This window comes from Pseudorasbora parva, chromosome 23 (assembly GCF_024679245.1).
Source record: "Pseudorasbora parva isolate DD20220531a chromosome 23, ASM2467924v1, whole genome shotgun sequence".
Lineage (NCBI taxonomy): Eukaryota > Metazoa > Chordata > Actinopteri > Cypriniformes > Gobionidae > Pseudorasbora > Pseudorasbora parva.
The window spans coordinates 465,001-486,587 of NC_090194.1; the positions used below are offsets into that span (position 1 = coordinate 465,001).

The 21,587-nt window shown below is 42.1% G+C and overlaps 1 protein-coding gene across 1 annotated transcript; it reads left to right on the forward strand.

The window, feature by feature from the left end:
- Positions 1 to 5,298: 5,298 nt before the first annotated feature.
- ccna1 (cyclin A1) lies at positions 5,299 to 20,625 on the forward strand. Its single transcript, XM_067433401.1, has 9 exons — positions 5,299 to 5,457; positions 5,531 to 5,685; positions 13,056 to 13,296; positions 14,896 to 15,011; positions 16,629 to 16,852; positions 17,823 to 18,027; positions 18,097 to 18,210; positions 19,088 to 19,221; positions 20,253 to 20,625. Exons 2-9 carry the CDS (start codon positions 5,539 to 5,541, stop codon positions 20,302 to 20,304), a joined length of 1,233 nt encoding a protein of 410 aa, XP_067289502.1. The 5' UTR covers positions 5,299 to 5,457; positions 5,531 to 5,538; the 3' UTR covers positions 20,305 to 20,625.
- The last annotated feature ends 962 nt before the right edge of the window (positions 20,626 to 21,587 follow it).

Consider the following 21,587-nt stretch of genomic DNA (forward strand, 5'->3'; position numbering starts at 1 on the left):
GTTTATTCACTGCGAAGGGTGAGAGTGTTGTCCTGAGGAATGTCCCGCTGGATTTAGATGAGAGTTTTTCCCGCTGTAGAGAGTCTTTGACCATTAAACCTGAGATCATTTTTTACAGTAACACATTTGCCAGTGCTTTAAACTTGTTTTATGTTCACCAGAGGGGCGTTTTGTGTGTTTAACATTGATGCGAGTGTCATGAAGTGTGCCGGGACGGAGTTAGAGGACACGTTCTGCTTTTAGGCGTTTAATGGCGGCGTTCCACCGCAGCCCGGATGCCCAGGGGCATTGTGGGTACTCTTCCGGAGTCCTCTGGGTCTTTGTAATTGCTCCAGCTAATGCCGGCGCCGAGGCTCATGAGTGAACGCTGCTGGATTTCGATAAGGATGTTTTTTCCTCTAATCCATAAACTGTAAAAATGGCAGAATGTTTGTTATTCCCGGGATGGCGTGATTCAGCCCAGCTTTGGGTCCTCTGTTCCCGTGTTTGATCTGAGTTAACTTCAGGAGGAAAGGGATGGACTGATAACGAATGCGCTCGCTCCGGGTCTGCTGGTTTAATGTCGGAAGAGCCTCGTGTCAGTCAGGATTATCCGGAATTCTCCAGGCACTTTGGGAAGGGTTACGCAGCGGAGCATGTCGGCTCCTTCTGTTCCTGTGTTCAGCTGAGATGATGCTCTTTGCATGTTAATCCCACTCTCTGAGGACTCCTGGTGCTCTGACAGAGGACGGACATACAGAAATATACATTCATACACAGAGATATGAGCAAAAACAACTAAAATAGCTATTCTATAATAATATAAATAGCAGAATAATAATTATTATACGTTGCAGCTGAATTGAGATTAGTGTAATAAATGTAAGATCAGAGATAACATTCCTAATGTTGTGCGGACCCGACTCTGATGGACTCCACTAGAAGGTGTGCTGTGGTATCTGGCACCAAGATGTTAGCAGCAGATCCTTTAAGTCCTGTAAGTTGCAAGGTGAGTCCTCCATAGATCGGACTTGTTTGTTCGGCTCATCCCACAGATCTTTCCCATAGTGCATCCTGGGGCCATGTGTTCCTCAGGTAAGCCACACACACACACACACACACACACCCGGCCATCCACGTGATGTAAAAGAACACGTGATTCCTCAGACCAGGCCACCTTCTTCCATTGCTCCGTGGTCCAGTTCTGATGCTCACGTGCCACTGTTGGTGCTTTCGGCGGGGTCAGGGGTCAGAGGTCACCCTGACTGGTCCATACGCCTCAAACTGAGCTGCTCTGTGTATTCTGACAGCTTTCTATCAGAACCAGCATTAACTTCTGGAGCAGTTTGAGCTCCAGTAGCTCGTCTGTTTGATCGGACCCCACGGGCCAGCCTTCGCTCCCCACGGTCATCAATGAGCCTTGGCCGCCCATGACCCTGTGGCCTTGGAGCACTTTTAAAAAAAATGAGGTTTAGGAAAGAAAGAAAGAAAGAAAGAAAGAAGGGAGGGAGGATGATTGACAGATGTCTTGAAGAAAAGTCTTGAGCCACAACCATAAAAGACCTGGGAACAGTCTCTCTGTAGATCTCTATATAAAACAAATGTTTATTTAATCACTCATTTGTTTAACTAACGCAGCTCCAGCAGTTCAGCAGGAACAGGTTAAACTCGTCACATCTGCAGACGTTTGTCAGCACACGGGGGAATGTGGCCTTGGCATCACCACTTCAGCACATCTCTGAGAACTGGAAGAGTTTGGCTTTAACTCGGCTGCTGGTCAGATGCAATACTGCACGATAATAAAAGGGCAGAGACCCAGTGCCGTCTGCCGCACACACACACACACACACCACACACACACACACACACACACACACACACACACACACACACACACACACACACACACACACACACACACACACACACACACACCACTCTCTCTCTCTCTCTCTCTCTCTCTCTCATACACACAACACACACACACACACACACACACACACACACACACACACACACACACACACACACACACACACACACACACACACACACACACACACACACACACCACTCTCTCTCTCTCTCTCTCTCTCTCTCTCTCTCATACACACAACACACACACACACACACACACACACACACACACACACACACACACACACACACACACACACACACACACACACACACACACACACACACACACACACACACACACACACACACCACTCTCTCTCTCTCTCTCTCTCTCTCTCTCTCTCATACACACAACACACACACACACACACACACACACACACACACACACACACACACACACACACACACCACTCTCTCTCTCTCTCTCTCTCTCTCTCTCTCTCTCTCTCTCTCTCATACACACAACACACACACACACACACACACACACACACACACACACACACACACACACACACACCACTCTCTCTCTCTCTCTCTCTCTCTCTCTCTCTCTCTCTCTCTCTCTCTCTCTCTCTCTCTCTCTCTCTCTCTCATACACACAACACACACACACACACACACACACACACACGCAATACTTCATCCACGTCACATGCTATATTCCCTCTTGCCAGACACCGTGGAAAGAACCTTCTTGTATGGCGTATCCAACCTTGGATGGACAATCAGTTGTCACATTTTCAAAACTCTAAACACAATTAGCACAGCATCAGTCTTTTGTGGCCATACCTTTCACACATTTCATGTCGTTTTCACACAATATGCAGTTAGTGAACACATTTCCACAATGCTTATATTTTCTTAACAGACAAGCTTTACCTCCCAACAAAATGATGGATTGTTTTTGTTGTATTTGCGAATGCTAACACACAACATCCCACAATAGTAAAAACAATATTCCAAACCTTAGATACAGTATAAAAACCCTTGCTTCTGCAATGATATCAGTTCAAAAATAATATATCTCAGCTGATAATAATTCCATTCTCAATTGACATGTCAATAAGGTCATACAGTGATGCATATGTAGAATATTTTGTCCCTCTAAAGAAAACAACGTCTTCCACCCTCTGGGAGAAGAGGAAAGCTCCTCAATAATGATCAAGAGCATGCCACATGGTTCTTGAAAATAATGCAATAAAACCGCAAGATATTCAAACTAGAATTGTGGAGGACCATGAGATTTTTGACAATATCGATAGCATTAGCCTCACAACCATTACGCGGGCATTGTCCAAACACTGAGTGCGAATGAAGCAGCTCTACACTGTTCCCTTTGAGAGGAACAGTGAGAGAGTCAAGGAGCCCTACCTTTCCTCAACCCCATAGAGGAGATCTTTTGTGCATGGAGATGGAAGGTTTATGACCATCAGCCACATGACCAGATGTCCCTCCTTGAAGCCATGGATGCTGGCTGCAGGGACATCACAGTTTGTAATTGCTAAGGGTGGATCCGACATACCAAGTGGTCTTATCCCAGGTGCATCGACTTGGATAATATCAGATGTGATGTTGATGAAAACATGTGGCCTAACCCTGAAGATCGCAGAGATTAGATACAGTAATTTTGTGCTTATTTTTTTCTTTGTTCAAAATGTTCTTGTGTGTTAATTTTGTTCACTGCAAGCAATACTGTAAAACTTTTTTCTGTTCTATCATACGTTGTATCTACTTTATCTCCTGTAGTAAATAGTAAAGAAAAAAAAACTGATTTGTTTTTTACTAGAATGCTTTTGAATGTGAACATTACTGTACATGTGGACATACAGTTCCCAACCAAGATATTTAGTGCAAAACGGAGGATTGCATGTTTTGCATGCAAATACCTGTAAAATTGAAACATAAAAGTCTATGCAGTCTTTGTAATGTTAACAATAGCCAGAATTTTGAAACCTGGTATACTTTAATTGACTGCATGTACCTTGTGAAGTGAAAACAAGTGTTATTCTTTGACAGAATAATTCCATTTTGAGTCCGATTTCCAGTGTTTTGGTAAAGTTAGTGTGTGCAGAGAAAGATGTGTTCTGTTTTGAAATGAAGAGTTAGTATATATTTAACAAAATGTGTTATTGAGAATAAAATTATCCATTTGGCCAATTGTGTTTTGTAGGTGTAAGTCTGTGTTAAGAGTTTAGAGAAATTATTTGATGTATGGGTAAGTGCTTGTTAGCGACTGAAAAAAACTGTAATGAAATTGAAAACTGAGTAAAAGGCCAAAAAATAGTGTATGGTTTTGCAGATTTAGTGTGTGGATCTGGTGTTTGAGTGTCAGGTTTTAAAAATTGTGTGACAAGTAACAATTTTGTGTGTAAGCAGTTGAAAAAAACTGTAACAACAAGCAATCATAACTTTAGTAGTGGCCTATAAATAGGCCAAAGGTCAAGTAATAGCTTTTGGACAATGGATGCAAACAATGCAGACAGAGTAAGAGGAGTTGTGGAGACACTGATGCTGCCTCCATCCAAGGTTGGATACGCCAGACAAGAAGGTTCTTTCCACGGTGTCTGGCAAGAGGGAATATAGCATGTGACGTGGATGAAGTATTGTGGCCGGACCCAGCCCGGAGGAGAGATGGAGCCTAGATACACCCAACCATCTCCACATGCAAGCACACACATTATGTTTGGTCACTACATGCTACAACACTACATATTTTTGAAGGGTTTTTTTTCTTTTCAAACTGTGTACACTAATACTACATTTACAACCACAAAGAGCAAAACAAATAAAAACATAAATAAAAAGTTTGGCTTTAATTTTGCTTTTGTTTTTACTTTATATATTCAACAGCTCTCTCCCAATTACATTCGTTCATGTACATGTGAGCTTTTAAAAGAAGAGCTTTAGGTTTTGAATAACAGTGTGTATATGACATAATCAAAAATATAACATTATGGTAAAGGTGTTTACAACGTAAGACAAATGTTTGCTTTTGAAATATGTTTGTGATATTTTGACTGTGTTGTTTCATTTTGAAAGAGATGTGAGGCATTTTGCATCTTGTGTGTGGAATTCTTGAATTTGTGTGTTAAGTTTTGAAAAAAAGAGGAAACCTTTGGAAAATGTAAGCAGTTGAAAAAAACTGTAATTGAATACAATATATATTTTATTTTGCATAATTTACAATCAAGTCAAATTTAGCAAAAATGGCATTTTTATTGTGTGTATTTAGATAAAATACGAGAGCAAAAATGACCATGTCATAAAGTTATCACACATAATTGTTCCTGTTATGGAATCGTTCATTATATCGTTCAGAAACACGTGTGTGTGTAAAAGTGTTCATGTTTATTATCGATCCGGTGTCGGTTTCCATGGTCACGCGGTCACGTGACGAACCCAGAACAAGATGCGCGTTTATTAGCGACACCTGTGAAGAGCAGCAGATTTGAGTGTTTTAATCACCTGTGTGTGTGTGTGGGTCACGGACACGCGCGTATAAAGGGCTCGGAGAGACAGGCGCATTCACACACTTGAGCCGCGCGTTCACAGGTTAGTGTCGGATAGTTTAATGGTTTATACTGATGTTTATGATTTGCAGTGATGTTGAATGCAATGTCTCCAGAGATAAAGATGGCGTCCCGCAGCTTCGCTCCTCTCTCCGGTCTCCAGGAGAATATTTTGGGAAGAGCCGGTGTCCTGCGCGTGCACAAGCCCGGAGAGAGAGCCGTGCTCGCGCCTCTGACCGAGTATGACCAGAACTACCGAGTGTGTGACCAGGTCGGTGTCAGGACTCACACACTCACACATGCTCGCTCACAGACTCCCTTTCTCACACTGACACACTCACACACTTGCTAGCATACTCATACACATACTCACATACACTCACTCTTAAACACACTTACATGCTTCATTACAGACTCCAGGGGCGTAGCCATCTTTTCAGAAGTGAGGGGTGTCGGTACACGATCCGTTCCACCTGCACGATCCGTTCTACGCATGCGCATAATTACGTAGTAGAAAACGTCACGGTTTTCCTACACTATCGGTACAAATGAAACACTTGACGGCAAGGCGGCACAATTTGCGTCATATTTGTGTTACATTTAACAGCATGTCTATTTTGATGCTTTTAAATGTAACACAAAATAAATAGCAAAGGACGTGAGTCGTTACATGAACGTATGATCAACCGTCAAAGACGGTTTGTGCCGTTTTTTAAAATTAATATCTGCTAATAGTTAACCTTTAAATTGAGTAATTTTGTATTAGTATGGATCTATATAGGATATCTATATAATCTAAATGAGGAAAATAATCCCTTCAATGTTGTTTACAGAAGACAAGGGACATAATACCCTACCGCATCTGGTGATATAGACTAGTTTATGTGAATATTAAACAGCAAAAAAAAAAATATTTATGCTACGAATCCTGAGTGTCCTCCTGACTCCTGTGTGTGTGGGTATGAATGGCGCTGATCCGCAGTTTACCTCAAACCCATAGGCCTACAAAGAATTGAGCTTGACAGTCGTGTGATTCCATCTCATACGAGGACATAAAGGCATATCCGTCATCTCCAGAGCCACTCTGAGAGTCACTTCATCTGCGTTTCACCGTTTCATTTGAGAAAAACCACCGTCATATCATAATCACGCAGAAACTAAGAGGTATATTCACGGCAACTCGTCAAAATTAAAGCTCGGTTTTACTTGAGAAATATATCACTGTTGTACTGTAGAATTTGTGGTAAATTTAATAGAAACTAAATTAAAATGAAAACAATAATAATATTGTTGTTTTATGAATTAATTAAGTGTAAATGAAAAAAAAAAAAGTGTACATTTTATGTGTAAATGACTTGAAAGAAGCATTTGTTCACACAGAAGTTTTATTTATGAGTACAAATACACACACACACACACACACACACACATACATATGTCTCTCTCCCTCCGTCTCCCACACACACACTCTCTCCCTCTCACGCAGAGTGTGGGGTGCACAGTCACCCAGATACACCCACACTAACAAAATGTATATGGGTGACTGTGCACCCCAACTCCAGCATTTACTCTCAGGTTGAGGGTGTCTTTGCAAATTATCATGAATGTTTCCATGTCCTGGAGGTTTTCAAAAATAAACGTAAAAGGCTCCATGGCATCACAGTTCATCAACTCCAGCTCCCTCCATGCTTTCCTTCGTTCATCATGATCCATGGACATGTATTTTGGTTCTTGCACCTGGCCAGTGAAAAGCCCAACACTGTTCCTCACAATGAATTCTGCCTGGTACATATGTTTCAATGTGAGGGGCAGCTCCTCCACTTCTACTTGTTCCTCCTATGACAAAGTAAAATACCATTAATACAACATAAGATGTTTTGGGTCTTTCAAAAGGGGCCTTAAGACATATTTTCAGCATAAATTAAATAGTTATTATTAGTTATGGTTTTTTTATGCTTTTATATTGTATTTTCATTAGGCTATTAATTGCGAACCTTTGTACTGTTTTTATTTGTAAGCCACTTTGGACAAAAGCATCTTCTAGCTCAAATAAACCATAACATGCACAAAGTAAATACAGGTAGGTCTCACAAAATTTGAATATTGTGTAAGTTTCAATAATTCAAATTTACAACGTGAATCTCATACGTTATGTAAATTCATTAGACACTATGTGAAATATTTATATTATGCATGTTCATTTTGATTACTACAGCTTATATCTAAAGAAAACCCCAAATTCAGTATCTCACAAAATTAGAATAGCACATACAACCAAAAATAAACAAAAATTTAATTACAGAAATTAGGACGTTTTCCCTGAACTCTGTCAACACGACTCACTGTCAATTAATCGGCAGCAGTCTGCCTTTATCCAGAAACAGCTCAGATAACGTGACAGTAGTGTATAAAACTGTTACAGTCACCGACATAATATTTCTGTCTTCATCACAGCACAGAATAACAAAATACGTCCATAAGAACCTATTTATTATTTAACGTCCGTAAATTAAAACAGTGGACAGTATATTAGTTCATCATTTGTGTTCTGCATTGGGCTATGTGTAAATAATACGAAAATAAAAACTGCATGTAGGAGTGAAGAGGTTTGCTCCAGTCATGTAAACATTTTACTGCGATTAACTCTTTACTCTGATCATTGGAAAAAAGCGCATTATTGGTGTACATTAGGGATGTCAACGATTAATCGATGATCGATTAATTGTCGATAAGACATTTGATCGATAATACTTATCGATCATCGATTAAGCAGGGTCATGCGCGTGCGTGCTGCTCAACCGCAAAACGGGAGGAAAAATGATGCGAGCGTGCCCCAGTTCTATTTGGGACCATTTTACAGCTGGAGTTACTCCTTCATCATGACTGCAAGTTTGCATGTGCAGTCGCAGCCTTTTGTTTTGTGCAAATGTAAGTTGTAATATTGTGTTTATATTGTGCAGGCCTATCTATAGCTGATTTATCTCATAAGGATGCATTTGGTTAATCATTAACGTTAGAGGCGGTAGTTAAAGCATGGTGGTGATCAGCTTCAGCTCTAACAGCAATGCACAGCTAATAATGACTATTATTGGGACTGTCATATTACACAACATTAATGAGAACACTAGTGTAATAAAACATTGTGATTGTTAATTATTTGGGTTTATTTGCCGTGTGTTTCATTGCATTGATCCAGGAAGAGCACATGCACAACATGAGTCACGCATTCTGACTCGCGCATGTAACTTAGTTCAAGTGCACTTGTGCATTCGCATCAGATTGTGCTGAAGTAATTTGAAATATTACATTTATTTTGTAACGTTATATATGTGATGAATCAGGATGCGTTTCTTTTAGTGAAATAAAACGCACTAGCAAGTGGCTTCAGTCAGTGATGGCTACCGGTTTTCATTCAGTGCTTCTGCTTTAGCGCATACAGAGCAATGCATAATAACTATGATTGGGACTATCATATTATATACCAGAAATGAGAACACTATTTTAATAAATGGTTGTAAAGTCATTGGGTTAAGGTGCCGTGTTAAGAGCGTTCTAGGAGGAGCGTGTGTACGCGTCTCCCATTCTGAATATGAATATCAGCAACTCAATTCAAGTTCACTTGTGCATTCGCAAAATTTTGTGTAGATATAATTTGTAATATTTTAACTTTATATAAATCTGATTAATCTCATATAGGAAGCTTAGTTAAATAATGCGCTAACAAAGAGATTCAGTGCCTTACCTTGCCTAACTTACCGGTGTTAATTCAGCGCATCCGCTTCAGCTCGCGCAGTTCAAACAGCAACGCACGACTAATAATAACTATGATTGGGACTGTCACATTACATAACATTAATAAAAACAATATTTTAATAAATCGTTTTGAATTAATTGGGTTGAGGTGACGCTTCAGCACGTTGTTCTTGGAAGTGCGTCCACACATTCTGAATAACAGATCTGAGGCGGGGTTCGTGTTGTATTACAGGTTATATTTGGTTATTAAATAAGTAATTTAATTAAATTATAAATCCATTTGACTGTTTGTTACGATCTTCTATTTTTGAATATATCACATGATGTAGCATTTTGTATACATCTATATAATGTATCCGTTTCAAGTTTTACATTTAATTCAGTAATTCACACACTTTTCCAAAATATTCTAATTTTTGGAGACCTACCTATATAGAATGCATACGTGGAAATGGTTGTCTGGTTAGTTTGGCCATACCTTGACTATTTGGGGTCGATAAAGGCTGTAAATAGGTGGTAGGGTGCCTGCCATCAGTTGTTCTGCCTCCTCTGTCCAGAAGGCAAAGCGCTGCCCTAAGTTCTGCCCATGCCTATTTAAAAGTATGGTACTGTTAATGCAGCACAATTGTAAAGCAGACATTGCAAGCAATGTTTTAGTGCTTGAAATGTGTCCTACCTTGCGATCGAGAATTTCTCCAGGATCTGGAGACACCACCACTTCCGAATAGATGGTATGTCAGTCTGTAATATACATGTAATATTGGAGTCTTGCATTGTTTGTTTTTTAACATTCTTGGATACATACATTACATGAACTACAACTTACATCCAAAAAGTGAAACATGGCACCAGTACAGATGCAGAGGGCATACTGTTAAAGAGAAAAATAATGACTTTCTGTGATAGACAAACAATGTTTTTACAAAATGAATGCACTTTTTGTAACACATCACTTGAAGATATTAAACATTTATTTTTTGTATTGCCCTTTTTCTATTTCATTTTGGACTGACTTTAAAATAGATATTCCTAAAATTACTATTCCGCCCATTACTCCTAGCTGCTGCTACCCGTCTCCACTCACTTACCTCTTAACTTATAGCAAAAATTTTAGCCATGCGTGAGACCTTCTTCTTCAACGCTGCATCCACTAGCCCGTAAACCAAATATCGCTGAACGGCATCGTAAAGGGCAAACTTCTCTGTTTTTCCTCTGGAACTCCATTTTCATTCTATAAGAAAATTTTTTTTTTTTCTGTCAGAAACCCTTCTCTGACACCAAATCCTGTCAGAAAATATTACATGCTACTGTCATTTCTTCACAACTTTATAAAAATCATGTATGCAATATGAAATAAGGTGAACAATTACTTTAAAAAAAACAAATTTCTGTCAGAAACCCTTCTCTGACACCAAATCCTGTCAGAAAATATTACATGCTACTGTCATTTCTTCACAACTTTATAAAAATCATGTATGCAATATGAAATAAGGTGAACAATTACTTTAAAAAAACAAATTTCTGTCAGAAACCCTTCTCTGACACCAAATCCTGTCAGAAAATATTACATGCTACTGTCATTCCTTCACAACTTTATAAAATCATGTAATCAATGTAACCTCTGTTGTCAGTGTCATCTAGGCCTTATCACTTTATTTTTATTAGATTTCTTTTTTAGTCGTGAAGTTAGTTATAATATTTAAACAGTTTGTGCAAAAATAAAAAGTTACTCACCTCTGGAAATAGGCTTACTTTGTTGCCGAGTTGTTGCTGAGTGGATGATTTGCGGGGGGCAGTGGTATTAAACTTGACAGCAGTCCAATCAGCCAATATCTCCAAGGCACATGATGACAAGATGGTAACCTCTGGCCAATGATTTTATGATTTTCAATGATTTGACCCCAAACCCTCCCACCGAGCTCATACTCATACATGCTCCACTCGCCCATAGTCATACTTTGTAATTAACAACAATAATAATAAACATTAAAAAAAAAAAAAAATCGCCCATAGTCTGCAGCCAGACGCTTCTCTTTTCTTTTGCTGTGAGTGAATGAAAGTCTCGTGGTATAAATATGCGCATGCGTGGAACAGATCGTGCAGTGTCGTAAATCGTTGCAAAACAGTATTTTCATTTGCGCATGCGCATTTTCTAAAGAGTCTACTACGCATGCGTAGAACGGATCGTGCAGGTGGAACGGATCGTGTACCATTTTTTTTTCTTTTTTTTTGGACCAATATAATTTATCGCATCTCTTGCTTTTAATTGGGCAAGATATCAAATACAATGGTGAACAATAACCAATAATTAATATCTATAATATTATTCTCCTATTCTCCTATTTTTTTTTGCCAATTTTATGATTGGTTTATATACTACAAACACTTCTGCATTAAGACTCCATAGATTTTATGCAATGTAAAAAAATATATACATATTCTGATGTAACTCATCTGTTCTCTATGTGAAGATATCGTAAAATGTAATTTATTCCTGTGATCAAAGCTGAATTTATCATCATTACTCCAGTCTTCAGTGATCCTTCACTAATCATTCCCATATGAGGGTCTGATCATCAACACACATTTAGGATTATTATCAGTTGTGCTGCTCATGGTGATGCTTAATTTTCTAAACATCTGTGGTAAAATTTAAAAAGAGAGAAATTAATACTTTTATTGATCAGACATGCATTAAATTGATCACAAGGGATATTTTTAATATTACAAATTAGATAATTGATTTAATAAATGCAAATAAATGCTGTCCATTGAACTTTCTATTCATTAAAGAATCCTGAAAAATAACATGTAGGCTATCATGGTTTCCACAACATTTTGGGAACTGTTTTCATCACAGATAATAATCATAAATGTTTCTTGATTATGAAATCCTCATCTGAGAATGAGTAGTGAAGGATCATGTGACACTGAAGACTGGAGTAATGATGATAAATTCAGCTTTGATCACAGGAATACATTACTATATATTCACATAGGGAAAAAAGCGGTTTTAATTTGTAATAATGTTCAAAATATTACTGTTTTAACTATTTTCGATTACATAAATGCAGCCGTGGTGAGCAGAATACTAAACATTAAAAAAGCTGCATTATTCATATGATACTTTATTGTCAATAAATAGCCTACATTGAGATGACTTAAAAAAACACACATAAAGCATATATTGTCGCACTCGTCTGATTGTCGTCGTCACGTTTAATCTCATAACGATTGTTTTCCTTCAGCAGCTTGACAGGGTATTACGAATCCACTTTTTGACTTTCTGTGAGTGCCCTCCTCATATTAAGATTCGGAAAAAATTACAGGTCATGCATAGATAATTTTTTGTCTCTGAGTTTAAATCTTGATGTATTCACATTGGTTTCTATGTAAATACACTTGCCCCTGACCTCAAGAAGCGCGCTACAAACCGAGTTTAGAGAAGGCTGTCGTTAGCGTTCCTGTTAACTTGTCCGTCCCCGCACAGGGTAACACCGGTTCGAATCCCGCTCGGAGCGGATCGGTGAGTCCCAGTAAAAGTGCGGGGGACGAAAATACATTTTATTAAAAGTGAGGGGGACACGTCCCCCGCGTCCCCCGCGTAATCTACGCCCATGACAGACTCACACTTATTCTCACACTCGTTCACTCACTCACGCTCTCATACATACACACTCACTCTAACACCCACCCACACATGCTCTTTTACAGACTCTCACTTTCTTGCTCCCACAACTAATCAGTCACACACAAACACACACACACACACACTTCCACATGCTGGCACAACCCTACATGTGCTCGCGCTTTCTCAAACTCACACTTTCACTTTAATACTTTAGCAGATGCTTTTATCCAAAAGTGAGTGACTGTGCTTTCCTAAAGGTGTCCTCCAAACTTGAGCCGGCTCTTCATGACATCAGCAGGACCGCTGCATGTGCTGATCATGTGACTGAGCTGGAGCTGCGGTCAGCCAATCGGTCCTCAGAACTGCGGTCAGCCAATCGGTCCTCAGAACTGCGGTCAGCCAATCGGTCCTCAGAACTGCGGTCAGCCAATCCTTCCTCATTCCTGCTGCCCTCAGAGCTGCAGCTGCTGGATGATGCGGTGCAGGATCTCTGCTCAGGTACTGCTCTAATGATGGGTTCAATCTGTGACTGTTGCCCGGATCCGGCCCATGTTTGGGAGAGCTCGTGTTAAATCTGTGACTGTTGCCCGGATCCGGCACATGTTAGGGAGAGCTCGTGTTAAATCTGTGACTGTTGCCCGGATCCGGCCCATGTTTGGGAGAGCTCGTGTTAAATCTGTGACTGTTCCCCGGATCCGGCCCATGTTAGGGAGAGCTCGTGTTAAATCTGTGACTGTTGCCCGGATCCGGCCCATGTTAGGGAGAGCTCGTGTTAAATCTGTGACTGTTCCCCGGATCCGGCCCATGTTAGGGAGAGCTCGTGTTAAATCTGTGACTGTTCCCCGGATCCGGCCCATGTTAGGGAGAGCTCGTGTTAAATCTGTGACTGTTCCCCGGATCCGGCCCATGTTAGGGAGAGCTCGTGTTAAATCTGTGACTGTTGCCCGGATCCGGCCCATGTTAGGGAGAGCTCGTGTTAAATCTGTGACTGTTGCCCGGATCCGGCCCATGTTAGGGAGAGCTCGTGTTAAATCTGTGACTGTTCCCCGGATCCGGCACATGTTCGGTAGAGCTCGTGTTAAATCTGTGACTGTTCCCCGGATCCGGCCCATGTTCGGTAGAGCTCGGGTTAAATCTGTGACTGTTCCCCGGATCCGGCACATGTTCGGTAGAGCTCGGGTTAAATCTGTGACTGTTCCCCGGATCCGGCACATGTTCGGTAGAGCTCGGGTTAAATCTGTGACTGTTCCCCGGATCCGGCACATGTTCGGTAGAGCTCGTGTTAAATCTGTGACTGTTCCCCGGATCCGGCCCATGTTTGGGAGCGCTCGTGGAAAATCTGTGACTGATGACCTTTTCCACCAGATTGAACCGTGTATTAGTTCAGAGCCCGTTAGTTTGACGGACAAGCCTTTTAAGAACCGTTTTTTCCACATGCTGAGAGCCACAACAGAGCCAGGTCTCGCGTCACGGTATAAGTCATCTTTGCTGGGAAACGCACACCCCAGGCTCGTTCAAGATGCATCATTGCGCAGACTGATCTGCGCATGATATCAAAATGCCACACGAGCGCTTCCAAAGCATAAAGAGTCATTTGCTCTCGCTGTTACTTTGATATCATACGGCGGTCGGGCCGGTGATTACAAACGAGCAGCCGCTATTAGCTGCTGTTTTAAGAAGGTGGCTCTCCAGTGTGTTCATCTTGCTGACCCTGCCCCCAGCGCCTGACGTAAGTGGTTCTTCGAGACCAGCAATGTTTTGGTGCTACTTAAGCACTCTTCCTGGCTCAGAGCTGGTGCTTTGGCTGTGGAAGCTCAAAGAACTGATTTGAAGCTAGGCTCTGGCTCCGGACCAGCACTGCCTTGGTGGAAAAGGGGTATGCGAGAACAGGCAGGGCTCCAGACTGCCACCAAATGATAGTTTATTACATCCCGAGCATAATCCGGCCCAGATCTGGCACACTGCCTCCAGATGTGGGCCGACTCCCTTGTTGCCCAAGTGTCTTAATCACAGCTATAACATTTTGTGTATCACGGAATATTTATAGCATCAGACCCGCTGGATAAATGGACTAAACCTGTACTTCTGAATATTTAGGCTCTTGCATGGATGCGTCCATGTGCTCTCTGCTGGAGGAGGCGGCTTCCCCTCAGGATGTGCTGTGTGTTCCGGAGTACGCCGAGGACATCCACAGATACCTGCGGGAATGCGAGGTCCGTACGAGCATCGTCAAGTCAGCTTGATTCATTTAGCGCTTACAATGAAAGTTTATTTGGTTCAGGGCTAGACTGGGGCTAAAATTTGGCCCTGGCAAACCCGCCTTGGCCCATGAGTTCCCAGTGAATGTTTTTGCTGTGGTTAGGTGCTTAAATTGTCCATACCTTCCTCATCCCGTCCTTATCTTCCCTGTGTCCCTCCATACCTTCCTCATCCCGTCCTTATCTTCCTTGTGTCCCTCCATACCTTCCTCATCCCGTCCTTATCTTCCCTGTGTCCCTCCATACCTTCCTCATCCCGTCCTTATCTTCCCTGTGTCCCTCCATACCTTCCTCATCCTGTCCTTATCTTCCCTGTGTCCCTCCATACTTTCCTCATCCTGTCCTTATCTTCCCTGTGTCCGTCCATACCTTCCTCATCCCGTCCTTATCTTCCCTGTGTCCCTCCATACTTTCCTCATCCTGTCCTTATCTTCCCTGTGTCCGTCCATACCTTCCTCATCCCGTCCTTATCTTCCCTGTGTCCCTCCATACTTTCCTCATCCTGTCCTTATCTTCCCTGTGTCCGTCCATACCTTCCTCATCCTGTCCTTATCTTCCCTGTGTCCGTCCATACCTTCCTCATCCCGTCCTTATCTTCCCTGTGTCCCTCCATACTTTCCTCATCCTGTCCTTATCTTCCCTGTGTCCGTCCATACCTTCCTCATCCTGTCCTTATCTTCCCTGTGTCCCTCCATACTTTCCTCATCCTGTCCTTATCTTCCCTGTGTCCGTCCATACCTTCCTCATCCCGTCCTTATCTTCCCTGTGTCCGTCCATACCTTCCTCATCCCGTCCTTATCTTCCCTGTGTCCGTCCATACCTTCCTCATCCCGTCCTTATCTTCCCTGTGTCCGTCCATACCTTCCTCATCCCGTCCTTATCTTCCCTGTGTCCGTCCATACCTTCCTCATCCCGTCCTTATCTTCCCTGTGTCCGTCCATACCTTCCTCATCCCGTCCTTATCTTCCCTGTGTCCCTCCATACCTTCCTCATCCCGTCCTTATCTTCCCTGTGTCCCTCCATACCTTCCTCATCCCGTCCTTATCTTCCCTGTGTCCGTCCATACCTTCCTCATCCCGTCCTTATCTTCCCTGTGTCCGTCCATACCTTCCTCATCCCGTCCTTATCTTCCCTGTGTCCGTCCATACCTTCCTCATCCCGTCCTTATCTTCCCTGTGTCCGTCCATACCTTCCTCATCCCGTCCTTATCTTCCCTGTGTCCGTCCATACCTTCCTCATCCCGTCCTTATCTTCCCTGTGTCCGTCCATACCTTCCTCATCCTGTCCTTATCTTCCCTGTGTCCGTCCATACCTTCCTCATCCCGTCCTTATCTTCCCTGTGTCCGTCCATACCTTCCTCATCCCGTCCTTATCTTCCCTGTGTCCCTCCATACCTTCCTCATCCCGTCCTTATCTTGCCTCTGTCCGTCCATACCTTCCTCATCCCGTCCTTATCTTTCCTGTGTCCGTCCATACCTTCCTCATCCCGTCCTTATCTTACCTGTGCCCGTCTAACGCTCTCCTCATCCCGTCCTTATCTTCCCTGTGCCCGTCTAACGCTCTCCTTCCCAGGTGAAGTACAGGCCGAAGCCCGGCTACATGAGGAAGCAGCCGGACATCTCTAACGGCATGAGGCTCGTCCTCATCGACTGGATGGTGGAGGTGGGAGAGGAATACAAGCTGTGCTCGGAGACGCTTTTCCTGGCCGTCGGTTACCTGGACCGCTTCCTCTCCTGCATGTCTGTGCTGAGGGGCAAGCTGCAGCTGGTGGGAACGGCGGCCATGCTCCTGGCAGCGTAAGACCAATAAATCAATGGTTAATTTATTTTTTTAACTCAGTCCCTCATAATTACCCAAATCTCGCTCTGTGCTGCACATTTTACGGAGGAAAGCTTCCACAATCTTCGAGTTGAATGCAGGATTCACAAGGCTTGTCCTGAAAGATGGAGCAGTTCCAACTTTAAATCATACTTGCAAGTTGTTGCCCGTTATTTTGGTGCCGTGTTTTCCTGTAATAGTTCATTGTATGTTGTAGAAAGGAAGTAAACCAATAACGCCATGCTCTGAAAACCAGTTTAAATGCTCGTTCATACTTGACGTTATCTGACAAACAGTCACTTCTTTTTTTTCTTTAAATCTCAACAGCAAACTTGGATTTGGTGTAAATTATTCTTTGATTAGAGCTTTTATCTATTTATCTACAGGCATGCCAAACATGGTTCCGTTTGCTTTGGCTGCTATAGTAAAGCCAAGGGGTAGTGTTGGTTCTGGGTTAATGGTTCTTGCGACAGACATTTGGCTATAATTGTTCTACAAAATACAAAAGCTGGCATTGAGTAGCGATCACTATAGATCGCAGTCTTTACGGCCGGTAAAGGGGAGGGGTTTCTGAAATGTGCACTAGGCCGTTAGCCAATCAGAACACAGCTGGGCCAGCTGACCAATCAGAGCCCATTGTGTATTTGAGGGACTGGCTTCATAGAACCTGGAAACAAAGAGGGACAGTGCAGTGGAAATAAAGGTAAAATATGACTGCTTTTTATAAAAAAAATTTTAAAAGCAATGCATGAATGCAACGTTACAGTGCTCCCCAAAAACACAATCAAGCCTTTGAGAGAATGTTTTACCAGCCCTTTGAGAGGCGGCCATCTTGGCTCATGCGACCGTTTTCCCATCGTTAAACTAGCAGGAGAGGATTGGGACGCCGTAAGCGGAATAGGCCAACGCTCGTCTGTAAGTGTCCCCTGACCGTGTGTCTCTGATTAGGAAATATGAGGAGGTGTATCCTCCGGAGGTGGAGGAGTTGGTGTATATAACGGATGACACGTACTCGAAGGCTCAGCTGCTTCGGATGGAGCAGACCCTGCTGCGAGTGCTAGCGTTCGACATGACGGCGCCCACGGCTCATGAGTTCCTGCAGCAGTACGGCCTGGAGGAGCCCATCTGTGCTCGCACCGCCAGCCTGGCCCAGGTGAGCACGAGAGGGACACTTGCTTTATTCATCTATCAGATATATTGATTTCTGTCCTCTGTGCTGTAGTATCTCTCAGAGCTGAGCCTGCTGGAGGTGGAGCCCTTCCTGCAGTTTCTGCCTTCCAAGATGGCGGCCGCTGCGTTCTGTCTGGCCAACTACACGCTGAACGGGGATCTGTGGGTCAGTCAGTTTTTATTTATTTATTTTTAATAATACAAACACGTCTTTCATATTGGTCATTCATAAATTAGGTGTCATAAGCTTAACCCCTCCTGTAAAAACTGGACGTTGTTACCATGGAAACGGTACTCTAAATTCTTCTAGCAGGCCCCTCCCCTAGTGGGCGGTGCCTCTTTATATCCTCCTGTGACCAACATTTTTTGTTGTTGAATTTTATTTATTTTTTCCCCATGTCATTACAATGTTTGAAACCTAAGAAACAACATAATGTTCTCCATTTGTCCTCTGTAGTTGACACAGGACTCAATTGTTTAAATTAAAGGACATGAAAATTGCATGTATAGGCAAACACAATGGGATTTAGGTTTAACTTCCCGTTTTTATTTTTTTTACTTTAATGATTCTCAATGTTATGAAATACGGAAATGTGGTGCATATGGAATGCATTGATACCCCATCATACTGTATGCAATGAGTGTAAAATTACCATACTTGGGTTTTCTCATGCAGTGTATCACTATGCTTCATGTGTTCTACTCTTGACCCAACACGCGTCAGAACAGTCTCAAGGGTCCGTATTTGGTGGCCCTATAAGAGTTTTTTTTTTTTTTTTTTTTACGATTGAAACCCACTTTGACCCTTAAATGCATACCTTGGGTCATTAAGTATGTATTTTCTGATTTAGTTTACAGTAAATTAACTTGCATAACTAAAGCGTTTTCACCTCCGCATTCTACCGTGCCTTTAAACCGAGAGCAGACGTGGCTCTGTTCCAAAGGGTTCCTGAATTACAGCCGTTCAGATGCTGCGCCTTCATGTCTCTATATATATATATATATATATATAAGCCCTAAATACTGTACCTGTTTGTCTGCAGCCGGAGAGCCTGTATGCCTTCACCGGATACTCTCTGTCTGTGATCGGCCCGTGTCTGAAAGCTCTTCATAAGCTCCATCTCAGCGCTCAGAGTCGTCCCCAGCAGGCCATCCAGGAGAAGTACAAGAGCTCAAAGTAAGTGTGTGTGACATATGAGGACTCAAATGTGTATAATGCCATGGGTATGACACAGGTATTACAGGAGAGGGTGAAATATGAGGACATTACCCATGGCCCCACTTTACAAAAGGCTTATAAATCACACAGGAGGAGTTTTTGTTTTTGGGGGGGAATGCAAATACTGAATATTTCCTGTGATGGGTAGGTGTGTTATAAAAACCATTACGTCTATGGAATGTCACAAAAACAAACGTGTGTGTGTGTAACATTGTCATAAACCCTATTCGCACTGGATTATCTAGGGACTGCTTTTTTTGGGGGGGGAGTTACACTCCCGTATTCCCACAGGATGAGCAAAGCCTGTGATTTGACTCATTTACTGACTTATCTCCCAGATATGACGTCAAGACTTGTAAATGTTTTTGTTATAGATATAGCAGTATGAAAAGTCAGATGTATTGTTTTATAGTAATACAAATAATTTTGTTCAGTTAGAGAACAGATGCTTTAAATAAACTGAACTGAGCTCAGACCGCAGGAGTCGGATTTAATTCATCACGAGTGAGAAGATTCAGTTTCAAAGCTAAATGTGAACGCACTCATTTAACCCAGCATGTCATTGTACTATGTTTTTGCATCAAGAATAGTATTATATTAATATTAAACAACAAATTGGTACTCATTCCAAAGTGAGCGTATGATCCGTGTGTGGATTCATAACTGCACACTATGAATACTTCATTCTTCATAAAAGATGGAAATGCACAGGAAACCAAAATCTTGCAAAAATATGATCCGCCTAATCCTGGCCAAATCAGATGCCGATTGGCACGGGACTAATATCACTGGACCTCGGTGTTCAGTGAAATATGGCAGGTCTTTCACGGGGTAATCTTTACTGTAGACATTAGCCATGGCCGATTCGCACGGGATTAAGATCATAGACACTCTGCAATTACAAATCACCAGAGGTCCAGATAACACTAGTCCCGTGCGCCTCTGGCTCTGGTTTATTCCCGGTTCCTAATGGTGCTCCTGTATTCCAGGTTCTGCGGCGTATCCCTGATGGAGCCGGTGCCGTCTCTCCCGATCCCTTGACCTCTGACCTCATGACCCCCCCCCCCCCCCCCCAGCTGATGAATGAACTGCAGCGCTTAAGTCTCCTGTAAATACTGAATGAAATGATTTTTAAATGTGTTTTTTTTTAAACTTTTTAAGATGTGATTTTTATCATAGGTCGTGTTAATGCTATAATGTATAACAGTGACTTGTTTCTCTGTAATCCAGCTGTAGAGATCGAGATGAATGAATGGTTTTGTACCACTTTCATTCCTCTTTTAGGGTCTCTTCACTGCCATCTCATGTATACTCCTGCAATATCATGTGCTCAATGTATTTCAATAAACGAAACAAGTTGCAGTTCTGCGTCCGAGTCTTTTGACCGGTGTTGGGTACCTTGAGTTATATAATCAGATTACTTTAACTAGTTCAACAACACAAGTGCCAGTTTCTTTAATTTACTCAGTCCTCGTCTCCTAAGTGCAGAGGTGGTGTGTGAACACGATTATTGTAGTATGAGAATAAATGTGCAAAAACATTCAGTATTTCTCATGCTATGCAAACCTGTAATTAAAGGCACAATATGAGTTATTTTTATTAAAATATCCAAAAACCCGCTAGAACAGTCTTTATACAGTTGTTGACTTGTATCCTTCATCCTGAGCGTTTAACTCCAGAGAGCCTCAGTTTTAACCAGGACACTGCACGTCTCCATCAGTGACATCATCGTCCAGTGTTATTGTGTAGTAACCACGGCAACCGTATCGTCGCTTTAATATCTGATGTGTTTTATTAGACACTGTTTGGATCATTGATGGACAGAAACTAATGATTGTTCTCCAGCTCAGCACAGTTAGTCTTCTTGTTTAAATCTGCTGTTGTTGATTTACCGCTCAGAGTGCCGTGTTTTACCGCCTGATATGATCTCGCTCACCGCAGTGTCAACAAGCGGCTCAGAGTAGCGTTATAACATCACTTTAACACGTGTGTGTGTGTTATAACCCCCCCACACACACACACCGCTCTTGGCAGAATAAAAGCTCTGCCCACTCAAGACTATGTTGAGTAGATGATACAATTACTTACTGTGCCTTTAATGCTATTAAATTGCACTTTAAATCTTTTTTTATTTTATTAACCAGTGTCTTTGCTAACCTTCGGGCCACTTCAACTATACGAAGTAAAATATGACTAAACATCTAACATTTTAAAACTTTTGAAAAGGGCCTTTACATTTGCCTGTGTGTATCTATATAAACAAACCCAGTCCAGGTGAGGAAGTAATGCATGAATTTCCTTAGTCACAATTCGTTTTTCAGGGA